This window comes from Diceros bicornis, chromosome 36 (assembly GCF_020826845.1).
Source record: "Diceros bicornis minor isolate mBicDic1 chromosome 36, mDicBic1.mat.cur, whole genome shotgun sequence".
Lineage (NCBI taxonomy): Eukaryota > Metazoa > Chordata > Mammalia > Perissodactyla > Rhinocerotidae > Diceros > Diceros bicornis.
This window is the reverse complement of record NC_080775.1, coordinates 4,623,656-4,643,081: the sequence shown is the minus strand read 5'-3', so window position 1 is coordinate 4,643,081 and position 19,426 is coordinate 4,623,656. Positions and strand designations below refer to the sequence as shown.

General features: G+C 48.7%; 1 protein-coding gene across 1 annotated transcript; it reads right to left on the bottom strand.

Annotated features, from left to right (window-relative positions):
* Positions 1-1,356: 1,356 nt before the first annotated feature.
* On the bottom strand, positions 1,357-19,426 carry AKR1E2 (aldo-keto reductase family 1 member E2). The gene is made up of 10 exons (XM_058532810.1): positions 19,379-19,426; positions 15,189-15,476; positions 13,197-13,313; positions 10,852-10,929; positions 9,082-9,204; positions 6,972-7,069; positions 4,906-4,978; positions 4,234-4,323; positions 3,135-3,217; positions 1,357-2,878 (listed from the first exon to the last, which is right to left on the bottom strand). The coding sequence occupies exons 1-10, from the start codon at positions 19,424-19,426 to the stop codon at positions 2,836-2,838; spliced, it is 1,041 nt and encodes a 346-aa protein (XP_058388793.1). The 3' UTR covers positions 1,357-2,835.

The following is a 19,426-nucleotide window of genomic DNA, read 5'->3' as shown; positions in this document are numbered from 1 at the left end:
CTCTCTCTTCTCCTGGATGGGAACCAGAGTCCTAGAGCGTAGCAGCTGTGGTGTCAATGAAGTGCACACCCCTGGGCATCCCAGAGAACCATGACGACACAGATGCACCACACGGGTTCAGCGAGAAACAGCTTAAGAGCCTGGGGCCCTGCACGGGAGCTGGAGGCAGATGAAGTCTGGAGAATCCCAGTCCTCATGTGTGAGGCCAGGATTGAAGCAGCTTACTGACCAAGACCATGCCACAGCACTGCTGTGGGCCCTGACTCTTGTGTCCAGGCAGACTAGCTGAAAACTGGCTCATTTGTTGATGTGAGGTACTCCTCCTTTACAGAGGGCAAGAGCAACATTATGTGAATCAGAGCTATGAAACAAAAATGTCGCAAGTGAGCAAATGAGCAATGGTTTAGGTATAAATGACCACAGGTACAGGCTAAGTGGACGGTTAGATTTGTGACTCCGTGTGGGAAACGTAGAGAATAAAAAATACGCACACACACAGGCATGTGCATGGACAACACACACACACATACATGTCCCCATACATACACACATGCAACACAAATACATGTGCATGCACAACACACACACATATACATGTTCCCATGCATACACACATGCACACACAACGCAAATACATGTGCATGCACAACACACACACATACATGTCTCCGTACATACACACATGCACACGCACAACAGAAATACATGTGCGTGCACAACACACACACATACATGTCCTCATACATACACACATACAACACAAACACATGTGCATGCACATCACAACACACATACATGAGCACACACATACATGCATGTGGACACACATGTGCCTGCATGTGCATACATGCATACACAGATATGTACATCATGCTATGTGGATCGTTGGGTTAAGTGCTTTACATGCACTGTGTCATTTAATCCTAACACCTCTAGGTAGATATGATAGAAAATTTAAGGTTCAAGAGATTACGTAATTTGCACAGTCACATAACTAGTGAGTAGGGAGTCATGAACATGGGAACATTGAAGTCCAAGGTGGTGGGGCCGGGAGGGTCAGAAACCGTCCGATACTATCATGGAGTGTCAGAGACCCTCAAGGAGCCCACTCACTCTCCGGACCCATCCAATCCCTGGTCTTTCACAGTCTCTTCAAACCTCTCCTGGGAGCTTTGGTCAAACCATGACACCCCGTCCCCAGTTCCATCCCCAGGTGACTAACGTTCCATGTCACACAAACTGGGCTTCCTTCCTGCATCACTAACAAATGTCTTTTCATTTGGACAGGCATGTGGCAGACCCGTCTAGGGGTCCCAGAGCCAGGAGATTCACACAGACCCCGGTGCACTGGGAGGCTGGGCAGGGAGGTGGAGAGGACCTACCGAGGTCAGTCTGCAGGAGGAATAAAGGAGCAAGGTGATGGCAATAGTAACAGTAATATAATACCCACATCCTACTGGGACTGATCATGGGCTGGCCATCATCTCAACAACCTTGTGAGGTACCAAAATTATCCCCACTTAGCAGGGAAGGAGCTGAGCACTGGAAGGTTACGTAACCTGCCAGGATCCCGGAGCCAGAAAGTGATGGGGCTGAGCTCACACTCAGGATGCCAGACTTCAGAAGCTGCTTCCAGTGTGGCCTGGGATAAGATGGGAATGGAAACCACGCAGAGGCCAGCCATCCCCAAACCAGATGCGTTCAGCCATGGGGCAATGAAAGCAGCTCTGGACCTCCATCCCTTCCCCAGGCATTGTGCCAGGAGGGTGGACTCTGGGCTCATACAGTAGGCTGAGGGGGACACGTGGGGACAGACCGGGGGGTACCCTGGGCGCACACACCCAGGTTTCCCTCTGAGTAACTCCTTGAAGATGGAAGCCAAGTCCTAGAGGCAGGCTGGCTGAAATGACCAGCAGGTCCAGTAAGTCCTATCCCCGGAGACTGTGTGCGCTGAAGGCACAGAGCCAGGCTGCAGAGGGACATGGATCACCCTGAACAAGGCTGCATGGACACCCAGCTGTCCTTTCGTAAGAGGACAGGACTCCTGCCCCTCCTGATACACTGAGTCTGAACAGACTGAACACTGAGTGCCCGGGCGGGGGATGACCCGAATCTCATCTCTGATTTGGAGTTTCCACAGGTATAATTTGACTCCCCAGAAGACTTTCCTAAAAAATAGAATTTAAAAATTAAAATTTAGATTTTAAATGACAGCAAGGGTCTCTGTGTTCAACTGAGACACCTCTCTGCCTTCACCCAGTTTTCTTCTGGATGTGTGAAGGTCCGGATTCTGCTGTAGGATCATCTCGGGGGACGAGTGGGGAGCAGAGGAGTTCGGACAAGGCGAGACAGGCCAGGATGGTAAGAGCTGCAGCAGCGTAGTGGGAGGCGAGGTTCATGGTCCTCTCATCTCAGCTCCTGAACATGTTTCCGTATTTCCTATCCCAATTTTTTTTAACATGAAGGCAAATGGTTGATGAGTCATTAAATATCTTTTTTTTGAGGGTCAGGCCACATGGCACATCTTGTGAAAATCCCATCCCACTGTGCGCTCAGAAGATTCCTACCTCCTGTGTGGGTTCTCCATGGAGAGCGGTCACTGCTCTCGGGATGCCTCCTCTTTCAGTCACAGAACACAGTCCAGTCTTTGGATTTCTCAGGGAACTCAGCTTCTCCTCCAAGCAGGAATCCACCCAGATCAAACCCTGTCCCTCCCGTCCCTGGCCGAGGCCGCCCCTGCCTCGGAGAGCGCAGGCCCTACGCAGGGCGGGTGGACGCTTCAGACACGGATGGGGTTGTGTGGGCCGAGCAGGAGGAGGAAGAGGGAGGCTGCCCTCAGTACTGTACGTTGAAAGGATAGTCCTTGTGATTTTCAGCTCTGAAAAACAGAAAACAAAAACAGAAACAAAGAAGGATGATTATTTTTAAGAGAAACATTTTAAAAGACACAGTTACATATTTTTAAACTCCCCACTGTATTCAACCAGTCTTTGGATTCAGCCAGTGGCCCATCCTCAAACAGAAAAGAATCATGAGAAAAAGGTGTAATTAACCTAAAATGTATATAACAAACACACTCGGGAACCAATCATTCAATCTGAGTTTTCCGAAAGCAGTAAAGGAGCCATATTTACATGGGGAACCTTGCCAATCGGAGATTTCTGTTCAGGCAGAGGAGGACGTTCATATCCTCTTCTGATAATTCAAAATCAAACACCTGGAACCAAAATAAAATGTTCACAGGAAATTCAGTTCAGTGACCATTAGTTGCCACATGTTACCTGCAAAGCACTATGGGGAAACAAAGATGCAAATGAGACACTTCACGTAACACCCAAAACTTCCCCTGAACGTCAGCCTCGGCTCCGGGATGCTCTTGGACCTGGACCATTTGCCCCAGGTTGGCTGAGCCTGGGCTGGTCAGGAGCCCTGGGGAAGACGGGATGCACAGCCTTCGTCCCATAGGAGCAAGGGACAAAGGGACACACTGCAACAGTTAAATGATACAGCAAAGAATTTTTCCCATTGCTCAAAAAAACCCCAACAGACTCCGGGACCATTAACTCTAACACTATCTATAACACAACACCATTTTTATTTCTGTTCCTTTTAAAACAGTGTGCTAAGCTGCCCACCCCCAACCCCTGCTTTTTTTGCCCCTAACACCCATGAGGATTGTGACCCATTCCTAAAATCGGAGGTTTTCACACGGGTGAGCCAACCTCGCCCCACAGCTGCAGAGCTGGGAAAGAAGAGTGCACAGTGATTCCGTTTGCCCCCAGGAGGGGACATGCCACCGGCCCCCAGCCTCGACCCCCAGGAGACCCTCCACCCCCATGTCTAGCAGCATCAGGGACTCTGTCAACAGTTCTGACTGGAGGGAGAGCTGGGCGCCGGGGCGTAGTTTGAAAGTGAACAGTTCTTGGAGGGTCCCTGCACATTAAGGTCGGGCAGCCTGGTGAGCATCACTGAGCAGCGCTGGGGGCGGGCAGTCCCGTGAGCTCTGGCCAGCACCCCACCCACTCGTCACCTCTCCTTCCCCTGTAACCCTGTCGGCCAGCTCCCAGGCTGCTAGGTGCCTGTCCCCGCTGTTGGGATCCCCTTGATGTGGCTGATGCTTCATCCTGCCCCTCCGCTGGGTCAAAGCCACAGGGGCCAGGCCTGCTTGTCACAGTGGTGAGCCCCCCTAGCTAACACATGACACCAAACCCCCTGACATAAAAGAGGGAGAACACTTTCCTGGATGTTCTCGAGAATCCACTTTGGGGTGATGGACTTGGGAATCACTATCACATTCCTTTGGATCTGAAATCGGATCAAAATCTGCAGGAAAAAATAAAGTCTAATATCAGACAGAGGGAAATCGCATCAGGTCAGCTCAGTCATCTCCCTTAGAGTTTGTGTTTTATTGTGCGCAAAGTCCAAAACTCAGGGGCAGCAGGAGCTTCTGTTCGCTCTACAAGCTCTTTTGTTTCAGAGTCCTTTAGAAACCAAACTAGCACTTTCTGAACACTGCCAGCAGTGTGTCTGTGGTGACTGCCGCCAGCCAAGGAGACGCTCAGAGGACCTTCATCAATGAGTCCGGTCCCCCAAACAACTGGACATTAGAGCAAGGAAGAGAGAGAGAAACTACTTTTCTGTTCCATCAGCTGTGGGGCTGAGGGACACAGCCGCGGTGCTCCACATGCACAGAATCCCCCGCTGGGCATGGATGGGCTGAGAGACAAGAGCGTGTGGCCGGAAGAAACGGAACATGGCGGCCCCCAATGTGCTGGTGGGAACACCGGAAAGTTCTAGTCAGTCATCAGCCTGCCCAGAGTGAGTGGATCCTTCCTCTTTCCAGTTCATGGCCCCAAGATGAGGCAGAGGAGTGCCCTCCCAGCCCAGCGGGCAGGCCCCACCTACCTGAGCTGCAGACTTGTTGTACTTCTGTGCCATCCTCTGAATCATGGGGTCGTCCATCAGGTCCACCCCCTCTCTGGAGAGAAGAGCACAGGGCAGGCAGCTGTGAGATCAAACGTGCATGCTTCCTTCTTAAAAAAACAAAATTTTCTCCAGAATGGAAAATCTAGATTTATTTTTGTCTGATCATGATACTTGCTCAGTGTAGGAAATGTAAATGATGCAGAAAAGCTTATCACCCAAATCCCACCATCTAGAGAGGACTCCTGTAACATTTCGGGGGAGACAGCTGGACACACGGCCTTTCCTGTATAGTTGGTGCTTTTTCTGAGAAACAGGTGGCATCCCCAGACCGTGTAAGACCACAGGTCCTCCACGCTTTGACGGGCCCCTCTGACATCTAAAGGCTCTCTGACTTCTTGGCTCTTCTTGTAGGACCAAGAGCAGAGCCTACAGCACCATGATAAATAATGGTTGGTGAGGATGATAATTTCAGAAAAGTTCACCTCCAATACCAAGAAAAAGTTGAGACTGTGAACACGTGGAATCTTTAGTGCAGAGAATTTGAAGACGATGATGGCGGCTCTATCCCTCGATATCTGTCCAGCAGGGAGTGGGCTCTAATCACTCTGGAGAGCCACTTTTTTCAGCAAACATTTATTAAGCAGTTACTATGTTCAAGCACTGGCCTGGAAACAGCCCTCACCATCTACTGAAGGCATGAGCACAGCCCATTCCATTTGGGCATGGGCCCAGGATCTCAGCTGGCTGCCCTCCCCTCGCATGGCTCTTACCACCCGCTCTCTCACAGGGTTCCACCACCCCAAGATCAGCCGCAGATACGACCCGGCCTTCTAGGAATTCCCGAGCTGCTACCAAGTTCACACACACACACGCCCCATTTCACATGGGGAACACACAGGTAATAACAGTCAAATAATCCCAGCCTTTCCTGGACCCCTGATATGTCCCAGGCATTGAGCTGGGGGCTGGGCAGAGAGTCATGCGTTGGGTGCCTTGAAGTAGCTCTGACAAATGAAAGAGACTGAGAAGAAAGTAATGACAAGATAGTGTGACATGGGCTGTGGACAAAGCGTGAATAAGGGGAGTTAGCTGGGCTTCCTGGAGGAGGTGATGCCGAATTTTGCCTTTCATTAGAAATTGGAGTTAGCCAGATTAAAAAAAAAAAAAGACATTAACAAAATTTCTCAGTAAAGAGAACAGTATACGCAAACACTGTATACACAGAGACCAGAAAGAACATGCCCCATTCAAGGAACCCCACGTGGTTTCAAACAGTACAAGAGTGTTTGCAGGAAGAAATGAGGCCAAAGGTAGGCAGAGCCCAGACCAGTAAGAACTCTTAGGCCATGCCAAGAATTGAAGGAGTTTTAAGCAGGAAAGTGACATGAGCATACTGAGACAGCTCCCTTCAGCTACTGTGTGGGCATGGATTGGAACCGGGCAGATCTGGCAGCAGTTAAGAGGCGGCTATAATAACCTGAGAGAATTCCCACTTAACTAAGGCAGCGACGGTGAGGACAGAGAGCAGGAGACAGACAGAGCAATCCGTGGATGTTGCTGATGGACTGGACTGGGGGGATCAGAAAGGGGTGACTCCCAGCTTTCTGGACGAGGTGGCTGAGTGGGTGGTGGCTCATTAGCTGCTGTAGGGGCACAGTATACAGCTCAGGATCTGGGGAAAGTTGACATGTGGAGTTGGAATTCTACAGAGATGGAGACGTCCGTGAACCGTCCCGACAGAGGTCTAGAGGGGGACCACATGTAGTCAAGGGCTCAGCAAAGAGGTTGCTCCCAGCTGGTTATGTCCCTAAATGGTCATTGACCTTCTCGAGCCCTCAAAGCGGCTCTCCTCTGGCTCCCAGTGCCACCTCCCTCCCTCAGCCCACAGGGTCCAGAGGTTCAGAAAGCTCCACCTGCAGGGAGCCTGTGGTCTCTCCATGCCCCGCCCACGACTTCGTTAGGCTCTCGGCTAAATAACCAAATTAAATTGGAAGTGCATCCATTTCCTGCTAGGGCCTCAACTCACAACCACTGACCAGCCCTACTTGGAACCACCAAGAGGCAGGTAAGCAGTCACAGACACACCTCTGGACTGGCAATAACCGATGAGGTTCTTCTGAGTAAGATGCGGGTGGCACTCGATCTACAAAGAGAATCGCAGCTTACCAGAGGAAATTGAGTCTCACAGCACGCTCGAAAAGAGGGCCTGCATTCACATGTGGGCTCTGTCATGGACGAGCTACGTGAGCATCTCAAGGTTCAAGGGTCTACGCTGTGACGTGAAAACGCTGGGCTAAGTGATCGCTGGGATGCCGGCCCGCTGTAAATGAGCCTGAGGGACACCTACCTCATCTGGATTCTCCCACGGCACCTGCTGAGTGAGGCCCTCCCACCTGCTCCTCTCCTTTACCTCCCCCGCAGCACGGGCACTACCCGACATCTCACGTGTGGCAGTTATCTGCTTTGTCTATCTGGTCCCACTAGGATGTGAGCTTCATGAAGCAGGGGTTTTTGTTGAGTGAGTGAATGAAGCTGGGAGTTATATGTGACAAGCACATGCTACAGGCGACTCCAACGGACCATTTAAGAAACTTGAGAGCACGATTCTCTGAATTCTCATGCACAATCCTAGGTCCTAAGTTGACTTAAAATAAATACTCGTTTAGAGTGAAGTGAGAACTACCAACAGTGCCTCTGCGGGTGCCAAGCAGGCTCTCAGGAACACGATGGGCCGTCAGGAGAACCCCAAAAGAGAAGCCCCCAGGCTCTCTGAAAACTCTTGCAAGGGCGCGTTCCTGGGGCCTCACGATCCAAATCAGGAAACAGACCCTCCAGCCCCTCCTCAGCCCACAGACTGGACAACAGCCCTCCACGGTTTAAACTCCTGCTCAACAAGAACCTAACACAGAGAAGGAGCTATCACGCACAGAAGCAGATTCTGTGCCCGTAAGGTTTTAAAGCAGAGACACTGAGCTATGCTACACCTCGGGACAGTGGCTACTCTTCACGAGCTGTGACTAGAAGCGCTTCCGGGAGGCGGAGAAAGTTCGGTTTCTTGCTCTGGGTGCTGAATGCTTGAGCGTGTTCACCTGTGGAAATCCACTGAGCTATGCCCTCTAAGATCCATGCACTGTCCTGTATCCACGTCACACCTCAATTTAAAGAACAGAACCTCATGCTCTATTCTGAACAGCCCCAACCTGGGAACTACCCAAGCACCCATCAACAACAGAATGGTGAACTCACTCAGTGGCATACCACATGGAAATAAGAATGATGAGTGATCATACACAAATACGGAAGACTCTAACAAACAGAATGTTGAGTGAAAGAAGCCAGATCCAAGAGTATGTACTGTGTAATTTATCTGTATAAAGTTCAAAACCTAATCGATGCTGTTGGAAGTCAGAGCAGAGGCTGCCTGTTGGGGGGAGGGGCACGGTTGGGGGCTTCTAGGTGCCGGTGGGGCCCTGGTCCTTGATCTGGATGCTGGTCACACAGCTAGGTTCAGTCATGAGAATTTATCAAGCCCTATTCTTATGGGTTCATTTTTTTGTATGCACATAACACTTTAATACGAAGTTCAAATAAAATAAAGTACTGCAAAAAATGCCCTTTCTACATACAAAGCCAGCTGGTCTAGAAAACACAGTAAGTTTTTCCTCCTAAGTCATTTCTCTGCAGTAAGGTCTCAGCAGAGTCTGTGCACCTGGACTGACCTCTCTCAGCTCTCCACCCCTCTCAGGCTGCAATTGCACGGGCTGCAGGGAGGGGAGAGGGGTACCTGGTGCTTGCCCAGGAAGCTGGCACCACCTTCGAGCACCGTCATCAGTGAGGGATGAGGGCCTGCCAGGCCACTTCACCACTTCTGCACACACCTGGTCATGCCCCCCACAACTGCCAGTGGAAAACCAAGCTCAGCCAAGCCCTTCCTTCCAAGGGCACCACCTGAGACCAGCCTTTAAAGCAAAGGCTCTTGCCTATTCACCCGTCACTTGCCTCACTGCTCTCTAAGTCAGGATTTTTAACAGACGTGGGGGAAAATGCCTCCTTCATGCTCTGTCCCCTGCTTCTGTGTCCAGTGTGGCCACGTGGAGATAACAGCTGAAAAGCCAACTCCATCCCTGAAAGCCTTGTAGTTGCCCACAAGCTCACCTGGTTAGTCACTGGCTTGAACCTCAGGTCGGGTTTATCCAAAATTCTCTGAAGCTGCTCATGGTTGAAGTTGGACACCCCGATGGCTTTCACCAGCCCCGCAACCACCAGGTCCTCCATGGCCTGGAGAGAACAAGGAGTTATCTGGGCGTACGGGCTCTGTCTACTCCACTGATGCTACATGGCGCACTATTCTAACACTGGCTCCGCCCACCAGTTTTAACTATTTCACTCAAGACTTCATCAGCATTTCCACACTCAAGGTCTCCCAGGTGCATCACTTCGTAGCTGAGGGACCTCAGGCACATCAGATGACCTCACTAAGCCTCCATGTCCTCATCTGCAAGAGGGGATGACCTTGTCCAGGTCCCAGGGCTGGTTCCAGGATTCCATCAAAGGATGCACACGGAGCATCAGCTCAGGGAGGGATCTAGCAAACACTTGGCACCTCAGCTCTTGTTGCCGCTGGTACCCTGCGTATCTGCAGATATGGGGTTTGGCGAGGATGTCCACTGTGGCTTTCTCTCCTGGCCTCTCCTTCCACCAGGAGTATAACCTTTTCAAGCACCATGACGCATCATCACTCTCCTAGTCCACCCTCCATTTAACATTTTAAGGGACTCGAGGGCAGAGTGACCCAAAGTTTTGTGCTGATCACGGACCAGCAGGCCGGACTGGCCCTCAGCTTCAGAAAGAGTGTGGCCTGAGGCCACGGTAAGTGTCAGCGACAAGTTCACAGTGGCCCTGGGGCTGGTGACCAAGTCAGTGTGCACCAGCTATTGCCTCAAAGCTCCAACAATCACTGGGGTCCTCATTCATGCTGCACAAAAGCCCAGAGTTTAACCCAAGTCTTTCAGGAGAGGCAACATAGTGTGACAGAAAGGACTGGCTCCTGACACTGGTCCTGACAGCTCAGACATCTCTGGTAATCTCTGCTTCACTGGGAGGAGAGCACCGCCTGGCCTGGCACTCCTCCCTGCCTGTGCTCCCTTCCTCGCCCTGCCTGGATGACCTCCGTGCTCCCCTGCCTGCACCCGTCAATCTCACACAAATGGCTCCAGAATCATCTCCCAAAACTCAGCAAGTTCCAATTTGAACTTGCTTCCCCCCCATGCCCTCACACTTGCCCTCCTCTACCCCCGTGTCGATTTGTAAGATTACCCACACTTGGTCGGCTGTGCTAGAAGCTGGGGTCAGCAGCAACCCTCCTGGTCTTCCTTCCACACCCTCAATTCACTGCCACGCATCTGACGCCCATCACCTCCCCTGACCCCCGCGCTCATCACTTTACTTCACTCCTCATGGCTTTTCGCCTGGACTCGGGCAGCAGGCTTGAAACGTAGTAACCCCCCCTCCAATCTCCCAGCCCCACCCCAAACTTCACCATGCTGCCAAAGTTGTGACTCTGAAATGCTTACAAAAGAGTGAAAGGAATTATAAAACATTAGTAGTGGTTACTGCTGGATAACGGAAAAATGGATTTTTTAATTTTATTTTTTATACTCTTCTGTATTTTCTGTAATGACCATGTGATATTTTTTAACCAAAAAAATAAACATTTGAGAATAAAAAGGAAATCTGAATGAGTTATTGCTAAAATAAATGTTTCAGAGATGAACCAAACAAAACTAAGGAAACCAGACAGCTGTCTGAGGTCTCTGAGGTCCTCAGCCAGGTGTCCGTTCCAGCTTCACACTGTACACCTCCATCTTGAGGAGACAACCCAGCATCTCTGAAACAAGAATCTCAGGATCTCACAGCTCAGCTTACCTCCCACGTGTCCAGGAAGTCCGTGTTACTGGGTATAATCATGCCACTGTGGTCCACGGGCAAGTCTTTTTTCCCAGACTGTGAGAACCAGAAGAAAAGAGCTTACTGGGGGCTCGTGGTCACCCTTGAAGAGAAGACTGGGGTGAGGGAGAATCAAGACGTAGAGGGGAGCACTGGAGCATGGATCAGCAAGTCTGGGTTGGAGCCATGGCCCCTCACACTAAGCCGCCTGCCTTCCCTTCCCAAGGCCTGGCATCACCTGTACAAGACCAAGGGTTAGATGGACTGGATGGCCAGCAAAGTTCCTGTTAGCCTTGAAGTTCACTGCCCACCTCCCACAGATGGGACAGGGAGATCCTGAGTCCTTGCCTGTTGTCAGAAAATCATTTGGCAACTTCAGGTAAAGAATGGGAAAAAGGGTCTTCCTCCACATCTTAAGAGCTCCCTCCATCGACCTTCTCCCAAGCCCACTGTTAGGATCTTCTTTTCTTAGAATTCTCATCACAGTGAGAGGGAATGGAGTGAGAATTAACACAAAGTGCGAGGGAGAGTAGGGCAGAGGGAGTGCAGGGCAGAGAGAGACGGCCTGAAAGGGCGAGTGTGAAGTCAGCCTTCAGAGCAGCTGCAGGTACCGATTCACAATCCACCTGCCTAGCCCATGCACGGCTCCACGTAGCATGTCACAGGGGGGATGGTGGACAACTCGTGTTTACTTAACGCTTCCTTCTCTTGAGCAGCAGTGGGGAGAAGGTCTAAAACTGCAGCCTGGCCCACACGTTAGAGGAATTTTTCATGATGAACTGAAGCAACCAGCTCACTTCCAAGCCACCTCCCACGCTGACATTTCCCTCTGCCTCCGCACAAGTGCTTTCCTGACCTCGGCCTCGGATGCTGCTCTCCCCACCAGCAAACAGCACACCAGGCCTAGCGTTTCCCACCTGGCGGAAGACGTGCTGTCTACACCCCACTGAGGATAAGGCCCAAGGAGTCTCAGTATTTCTGCATGATGTTTGGATTCCCCTTCTAAGCATTTATGCTTTATTTCGTTAACTCTCAATGTCTCATAAATAGAATTCCACTTGGTAATTTGTTGAGCGATCGGAGGCCTTTTCCTTTTCTACCACCGAGGCATCTACCAGAAGATGAGGGCCCGGCAGAGCGATGGGTGTCTGACCTGAGCATCTGCTTCTGGGCCCCGATAATCTTAAATCTTTCTGTGCCTCAGTTTCATCATCTGTACGACGGAGATATTAACAGGACCCCCCTGACAGAGCTGTTGTGAGGATTAAATGAGATCATATGTGTAATGAGCCTAAAACGGGACCTGGTTCTTCATTAAAACCATACTAAAAGCTGATAGTAAGTGCAACCCAGCTGTTATCATTATTTTAAGTATTATTCTCTGAGCGCACTGGATTTGAAGGAAACAGAAATCATTTCTGAGTCATGTTCTCTTGTTCTGCTTTCTGGGCATCTCTGTTCTCTACTGATGTGACGGATGCACAGCTGCCACATCCTCTAGTGAAACTAAACACAAAGCCTTCAAGTAAAGCTACTCTAGAATGAAGTGGTTTTTGTGTTGGTGCATCATGAGATCTTCCAACAGCGGCACACACGGGAGATAACTGAGCGGCGCTCGCCCACTCTGATGTGGAGGGAATCCTTCCAAGGACTGCTATACACCCCGGTGCCACTGTGTGACCGTGTCCTTGTCCAGGCAGGCTGTCATCTTGGTCTGGGGCAGCAGTGCAGGGACATCCTGGCCAGGCCAACGTGAGACTGAGGCTGGGAGGCTGCTGAGCAGGGTGTAGAGGGAGAGAGGGGGTGTGAGACGCAATCAAGTGAAGAGAATAAAACCAAGTGAAGAAATCATCCACCACCACGCCCACTGGACCCTGCTGCAGGTGGACAAGCGAATGGCTGCCATATCGCAAAGGAGCAGCCACTCCCCAAAGAGAACAGGCCCTGCACGGAGAGACGGGGCCAAGACGCTCACGGGGCCCTGAGAGGTGACACAGCAGCCGCTCTGAGCTCAGTATTTCCTGTCTCACACCTGCTCTCACCTAAAGACCTATGGGAAAACCACCACTCTCGTGGCTTGAAGAAATGACTGGCTTGGAAGAAAGAACGACAGTATGTCAGAACTGTGGGGGCCTCGGAGGTCCCCAAGTCCAGGCCTCCCCCGAGCTGAGGCCCCGAGATAACTGGATATGTGTGCGTGGCTGATGCAGCCCAGGAACCCAAATGCCCCAGCTGCTGGCCCAAGTTCTTTCCACCACCCGATGGGGCACAACCAGGAAGAAAGGTGCTGCCAGCAGGGTATCTCACCACCTCCTGAACGGTACCTTGAAACCCATGGGCCAGTGTATGAGGTAGAGGTCCAAGTAGCTCAGCTTCAAGGCATTGAGACTCTGGGTACATGCTATTTTCACCCGGGACTTCTTATGGAAGGTGCACCAGAGCTACAGAGGAGAGGAAAGAAGCACTGACACATGCAACAGAGCCTGTGTTAACCCAACGTCTGCCCCGGGCCCCACAAACCCAGGATCTGGAGGATGAACAACATCCAAGACCAGGTGCTATAAATATAGTAGGGCACTGGTGTTATCTGCAGACGGTTCCAGGACCCCCTCAGGGAGGGATCTCCAAAACTGGGCTCCTTCTGCCTGATTTCTACTAAAGGGGAGTTGGGGACCCCATGAAATATTTTATGGGAAGACTGTCTGGTTGTTTGGATCTATTGGGACCCCCCCCCCAAAAAAAGTGCCTGCAGGCAGAAAGGATATGAGGAAAAATCAGAAGAATTTCTATGTTGTGTTTCTCACTTAAATGGCCTGCATGTTAAAGGTCCTCTGTTCCTAAGACCTCACGATCATGCACATTAAGGAAGTGGGGAAGTTAATATATACACCTTATCCTTGTTAGATATCCACCCCCTTTAAGGAGAAAATCAGCCACTTGCTTTCCCCTCATTATTTAGCACTAACTGTGACAGAAACTAATCTGAAGGTCCAATACAGCAAGAGAAAAAACAAAAATAAATAAAAGAAAGAGGATTAGAGGATATAAAAACAAACTACAAACCCAGCATATTAACAAAACAGAAAAAAACTAGAAGTAAATACATCATAGTGTAAACAATAGTACTCTCCAGATGGTGAGGATATAAGTGATTTATTTCTTTCAATTATATTTCCATGACTTTTCCAAACTTCAAGCATAATGAGCACACTTGCATTGCTGGCTGTGACTCACTCAGGAATAACTAGTCCCCAGACTACTGGCCAGCCTTAGAAATCCCCGGTCACCCATCGCCCTACCGTCAGTGTCACGAGGGATTTCTGCTCCTCGGCCACCTTCACACCCAGGCCTCTCCTATACCAGCCCTCTGCTCTAGCTATAGACAGCATTGAGGAGTTACAGAAATTACCTTAAATTAAAACAGAAAAGCAAATCTACTACAGAAACAACACTGAATCTTGCAATTATGGAAATTTAAATCACTTGGGAGATGATCAGATCCAGAACATCCTTTTACATGAGGAAGCTGGGACCCTGAGCCATCCAGTGACTGACCCTGTCTGTCACAGCTAGAATGTGAACCCGTGACTCCTGGCCTAACGGTCTTGATATTCTGCTTCCAAGTCGAATGCAAAGGAATTCTTTAATTCTCCACCATCTCGGTCTACCCCGGCATTCCTACAGGGCCCGCTCCTAACTGGCCTTCATAACCATTCCTCTTCTCCATCGTCTCCCTCTGTCCTACTTCAGGCTGCCATAACCTCCCACCTACGCTGCCATTGATGTCTCCTGTCTCCTGGTCAAACGCTTCTTTCAGCTGCTACAATCTCCTGCCTACGACACAAGTCTCGCTGATATAGAATATGAGCCCCCTACTTAACAACCTCCAACGCTGCTCCTCTGCCTATGGGAAAAAGAGTAAGCTCTCTAAATGACATCCAGGACTTCCAAGATCTGGCCCGTCCACTCCTTCAGCCTCACTTCTCTTTGTTCTCTGCTGCCTAACATTTTTCCATCCAGGAACGGCAAGTTTCTTATAGGCCCCTGTACCCCCCGCACGTTGCCTGTGCCTCGTGCCTTTGCTCAGGTTGTCCCCTCCGCTTGTCACACTACCCTGATACCTTCACCTGCTCCACTCTTGGCGTGCACACAAAGCTGGAGAAGTCCTTGTCAGGTCTGGTTCAGGTACAAATAGAGTCATCAGCACCTCTGAGGGGCCTGGGCATCCTCCACACGCTACTTCAGCCACTGTTACCCAAACCCCAGACCAGACCAGAGTGGTCTACACCCTGCTCTCCCTGCCCGGGAAGTCCTACCTTACTGGCAACGAACAGGTCCTCCCTCTTCACCACGCCCTCCTTGATCTTCCACAAGATCCCCGCTCCAACCGCACTCTCGCTGCGGTACAAGTAGGCACAGTCGAAGTGCCGATACCCCGCGTCTATTGCCACCTTCACGGCCTCCATCACTTCCCATGGAGCCGCCTGCGAAATGAACAAGACAGAAGCAATCCACCCACATTCAGGAGAACTCAACCCCAAATCCCCCTTTTCACTAAAACATAGAGTCAACAATACATAAAAAAGGAAGTCACTGAATTGGTACTGGTGTCAATCAGTCTGAAAACTAGGGGATGTCAGAGTCAGAAAGGATTTATAGGTAATCTACTTTCCAACTCCTTGACTTATTTGGGGAAAACTCTATGGGTATTTTTGGTCCCTGCAAGTAACCGAGCTAGATGCTGTGCTTCCTGAATGAATAAAGGAATCAATAATTGTAGGATGAATAATAATAATAACCGAGATACAAGGAGGTTAAGACTCACCCTCTATCCACAAAGACTACAAGTCCCAGTGTAAAGGTAAACTGGTGTGTACTCACACAAAGATAATCCATCACACGGAGCATCTGCCCAAGCCCCAGGCACAGCACGGGTTCTGTGGGGCATGTGGAAGTTCAGAAAAGAAGGCACTCCCTGTAAACGGGGCTGCTCAACGACGAGGACTGGAAACAGAGGGAGAAGCACGGCAAAGGCTCCCGGCACCAGGAGACGGAACGTTCCCAGAGAGCTTCACAGAGCACAAAGCACCCCTCACTTGAACTTCACACGTACCCCACGAGATAGACCAGTATAATGGTCTTCATTGAACAAGGAACAGATTCAGAGTGGCCGAAAGCTAATGAACCAAGTATCCATCTGAGTGAGAAAAAGAACACCAAGAAATTAGGAGGAAAGAGAAAATAAAAATAAGAAGGAATATCAGATAAAGATACGATAGAGAAAATCAACAAAGTTAGAGGTTGGTTCTTTGAAAAAGCTTAAGAAAGCAGATAAACTTCAGACAAGACTGAGAAGACCATTTTTTCCAAAATGACATGAATGAAAAATAGCCCATACAGATAAAATAGATTTAAAATATAAGAAAATATTATCAATAACTATAAGACAACAACTCAGAAAAATGAAACAAAATGAAAAAATTCCTAGAAAAACTTAAGAAGAAATAATAAAGCATTATAAACCGATGTTACCACAATTTAAAAAAAGAAGAAATAAAAGCTCAATTGTCCTACAATTATTTCAAAAACGAAGCAATTAGTTAAACACACACACACACAGAGCTCTATAAAGTTTTCAAGAAAGAAATCATCCCAATTTAACACAAAATCTTTCAGACAAAAGAAAAAGAGGGAAGACTTCCAACTCATTCTACCAAAGCAGCATAATCCTGAAATCAAAAGTAGACAAAAATATTAAAAGGAAAGTTACACATTCATCTCACTTATGAATATAGTTGCAAAAATCCTAAGTAAAATAATATCAAATTGGATGCAACGATATATATGGAAAAATAATATACGCACCCACATTGAGTTATCTTAGATATCCAAGAATGGCCTGATATTAGAAAATCCACAATAATTTACCACATTAGTAGATTAAAAGAGGAAAAAAAACAACAACAAAAAATCATCTCAGTCGATGTTGGATAAGATTTAACACCCATTCTTGATTTAAACTCTCAATAAATTAGGCTAAAAGGACACTCTTTAACCTGATAAAGAATGTCCATATTTAAAACAACAGCAAGAACAAAATCAAGAACAAAAACAAACAAGCCAAAATACCTAGGGCAAACATCATCCTAATCCTGGAAATATCAGAAGCATTCCTTTTAAAATCAGGAACAAGGCGAGAATGGCCACTACGGTAGAGGTCCTAGCCAGAACAAGCAGTTCAGAAAAGGCAATTTGGGACTTAAGGATTAGAAAAAAGGAAATGAAACTATCATTATTCGCAGATATGATCATTTATGTAGAAAATCCAAAAGAATCTATATAGGCAAATTAATAGAAATAATAGCATAGCTTAGCAAAGTGGCTGGAAACGTAATGAATATACTAAAGATGATTGTTTTTCTATGCACCAACAGCAAACAAGTTGAAAACAATTTCAGAAAAGTGTCATTTCCAATAGTATCACAGACTATCAAGTATCCAGGAATAAGTCCAGCAAATGAAGTGTATGTTCTCTACAGGAAAAACCATCCAACCACAAGAAGAGATACTTAGAGATGAAATATTCAGAGGAAAATCTAGATATTAGGATATTTGGAGTATAATTTACTAACAGAGAAAGATACCATGCTTGTAGAAAGCCGGATTTAACATCATAAAGATGTCAATTCTCCCCAAATTGATCCATAGATTTAACGTGATTCCACAGGCCCAGTCAGAGCTATATTTCCACCTCTCGAATCTGGGCTGTCCTTGTGTTTTATTTTGGCCAATAAAATGCCACAGAGAGGCCAGTTCCAGACTCAGGCCTCAGGACACCTCACAGGGCCCACATGGTCCTCCCTGCTCTCTTGTGCCTCACCTGTTACCATGAGAATACCCCCAGACTAGCCTGCTTGAGGAGGAGAGGTAAACGAAGCCAAGCGGAGTAGCCACAATGGTCCCAACTGAGACCGGACAAACCCCAGAAGCGTGAGGGAGTCAGGCCAAGATCCACAGAGCTGCCCAGATGACCACCTACGTGCAGGAGTAACAGACCACATGCTGTTGTAAGCCACCGAGTTTTGTGGTTGGTTGTCGATGTAGCAGCTCTGGTGCAAGAGACAGCTGACGGTAATTTGTGTTGTTACACCATCCAAAGTAACTAAAACAAGCCTTTGCATGGATCAGGGAAGGGAGACAGTGATCAATGCAATTCTATGCAACTCAAGTCAATAACAACAACAAAGGAATGTTTTGGCCTGTTAAGCACAGTTCTTACAGCTTTTCCTTACCCTGTGTGCAAGAACACGGGTGTGGACTCCTACACGGAGCTATGTGCAGAAGACACGGCACAAAAAAGAATTAAAGTCAGGCAAGAGGTCAAAACAGTTAAACCCATCGAGTGTTTACTGAACAGCTGCCAACTGCATGTCCTTGGCTAGATGCTGAGAACCACAATGAATAAAACTACATCCTTGGCCTCTAACAGTTGATAAGTGGATAGAAGAAATAACTGAAATAATAATTTGATGAGCAGGGGTTGATCATTCTAATTCCTACTCATCCAGTAACTTCCTATGTACCTTCTTAAATGAACATCTTTTTATCAAAGACTAAGTATTAAAAAAGAAGCACATTTGGGCCGGCCCCGTGGCTTAGTGGTTAAGTGTGCAAGCTCTGCTACTGGCGGCCCGGCTTCGGATCACGGGCGCACACTGATGCACCGCTTTTCCAGCCATGCTGAGGCCGCGTCCCACATACAGGAACTAGAAGGATGTGCAACTATGACATACAACTATCTACTGGGGCTTTGGGGAAAAGAAAAAAGAAGGAGGATTGGCAATAGATGTTAGCTTAGAGCCGGTCCTCTTCAGCAAAGAGAGGAGAATTAGCACGGATGTTAGCTCAGGGCTGATCTTCCTCAAAAAAAAAAAAAAGCACATTTGAAAGGCTTTTTAATTAGTGCTGTGTCTTAATCGCTGACAGGAATTACAAAGTCCAAAGTAGAGAAAGCGCCAAAGTGCTTCTGCTGTCAGGTTTTTACAGAGGGAAGGAGATGGAGTTCCAAAGTTTCTTTTTAAAACCCAGTTAGCAATGTCAGCAGTTCCTTATCCTTTTGATCCAGATAACATTTCCGAATCTTCTAGGTTGGCTGCTGTTCTGATCTAGTTAGGTGACTGTCACTCTCTCTGCCCCAACCCAAGCCTGACAATCTTTTCTTCTGTGCTTCCCCAAACATTATTTCTGAATAATTATGATATGGCCTCAATATGAAATACCAGAGGCACAACCTACACTATCAGAAAACCTGATATCTAACAAGTCCATCTATCAAACACAGGCGGAGGCCGCCCCAAGGGAGGTATGGGCGACCAGCTGACCCGGGTCACCGTTGCAGCAGGTGTCCCCGCGGGTGTCCTGGTGGGTGGCCCCGCAGGTGGCCCCTCCACTCAGGGCGCACCGCGGAAAGGAAAGGCGCCCCTCCTCCACTGGGAGGCTCCCTCACCTTGCAGGCGCCCAGGCCCAGAACAGGTATCTTATTTATCCTCTCCAT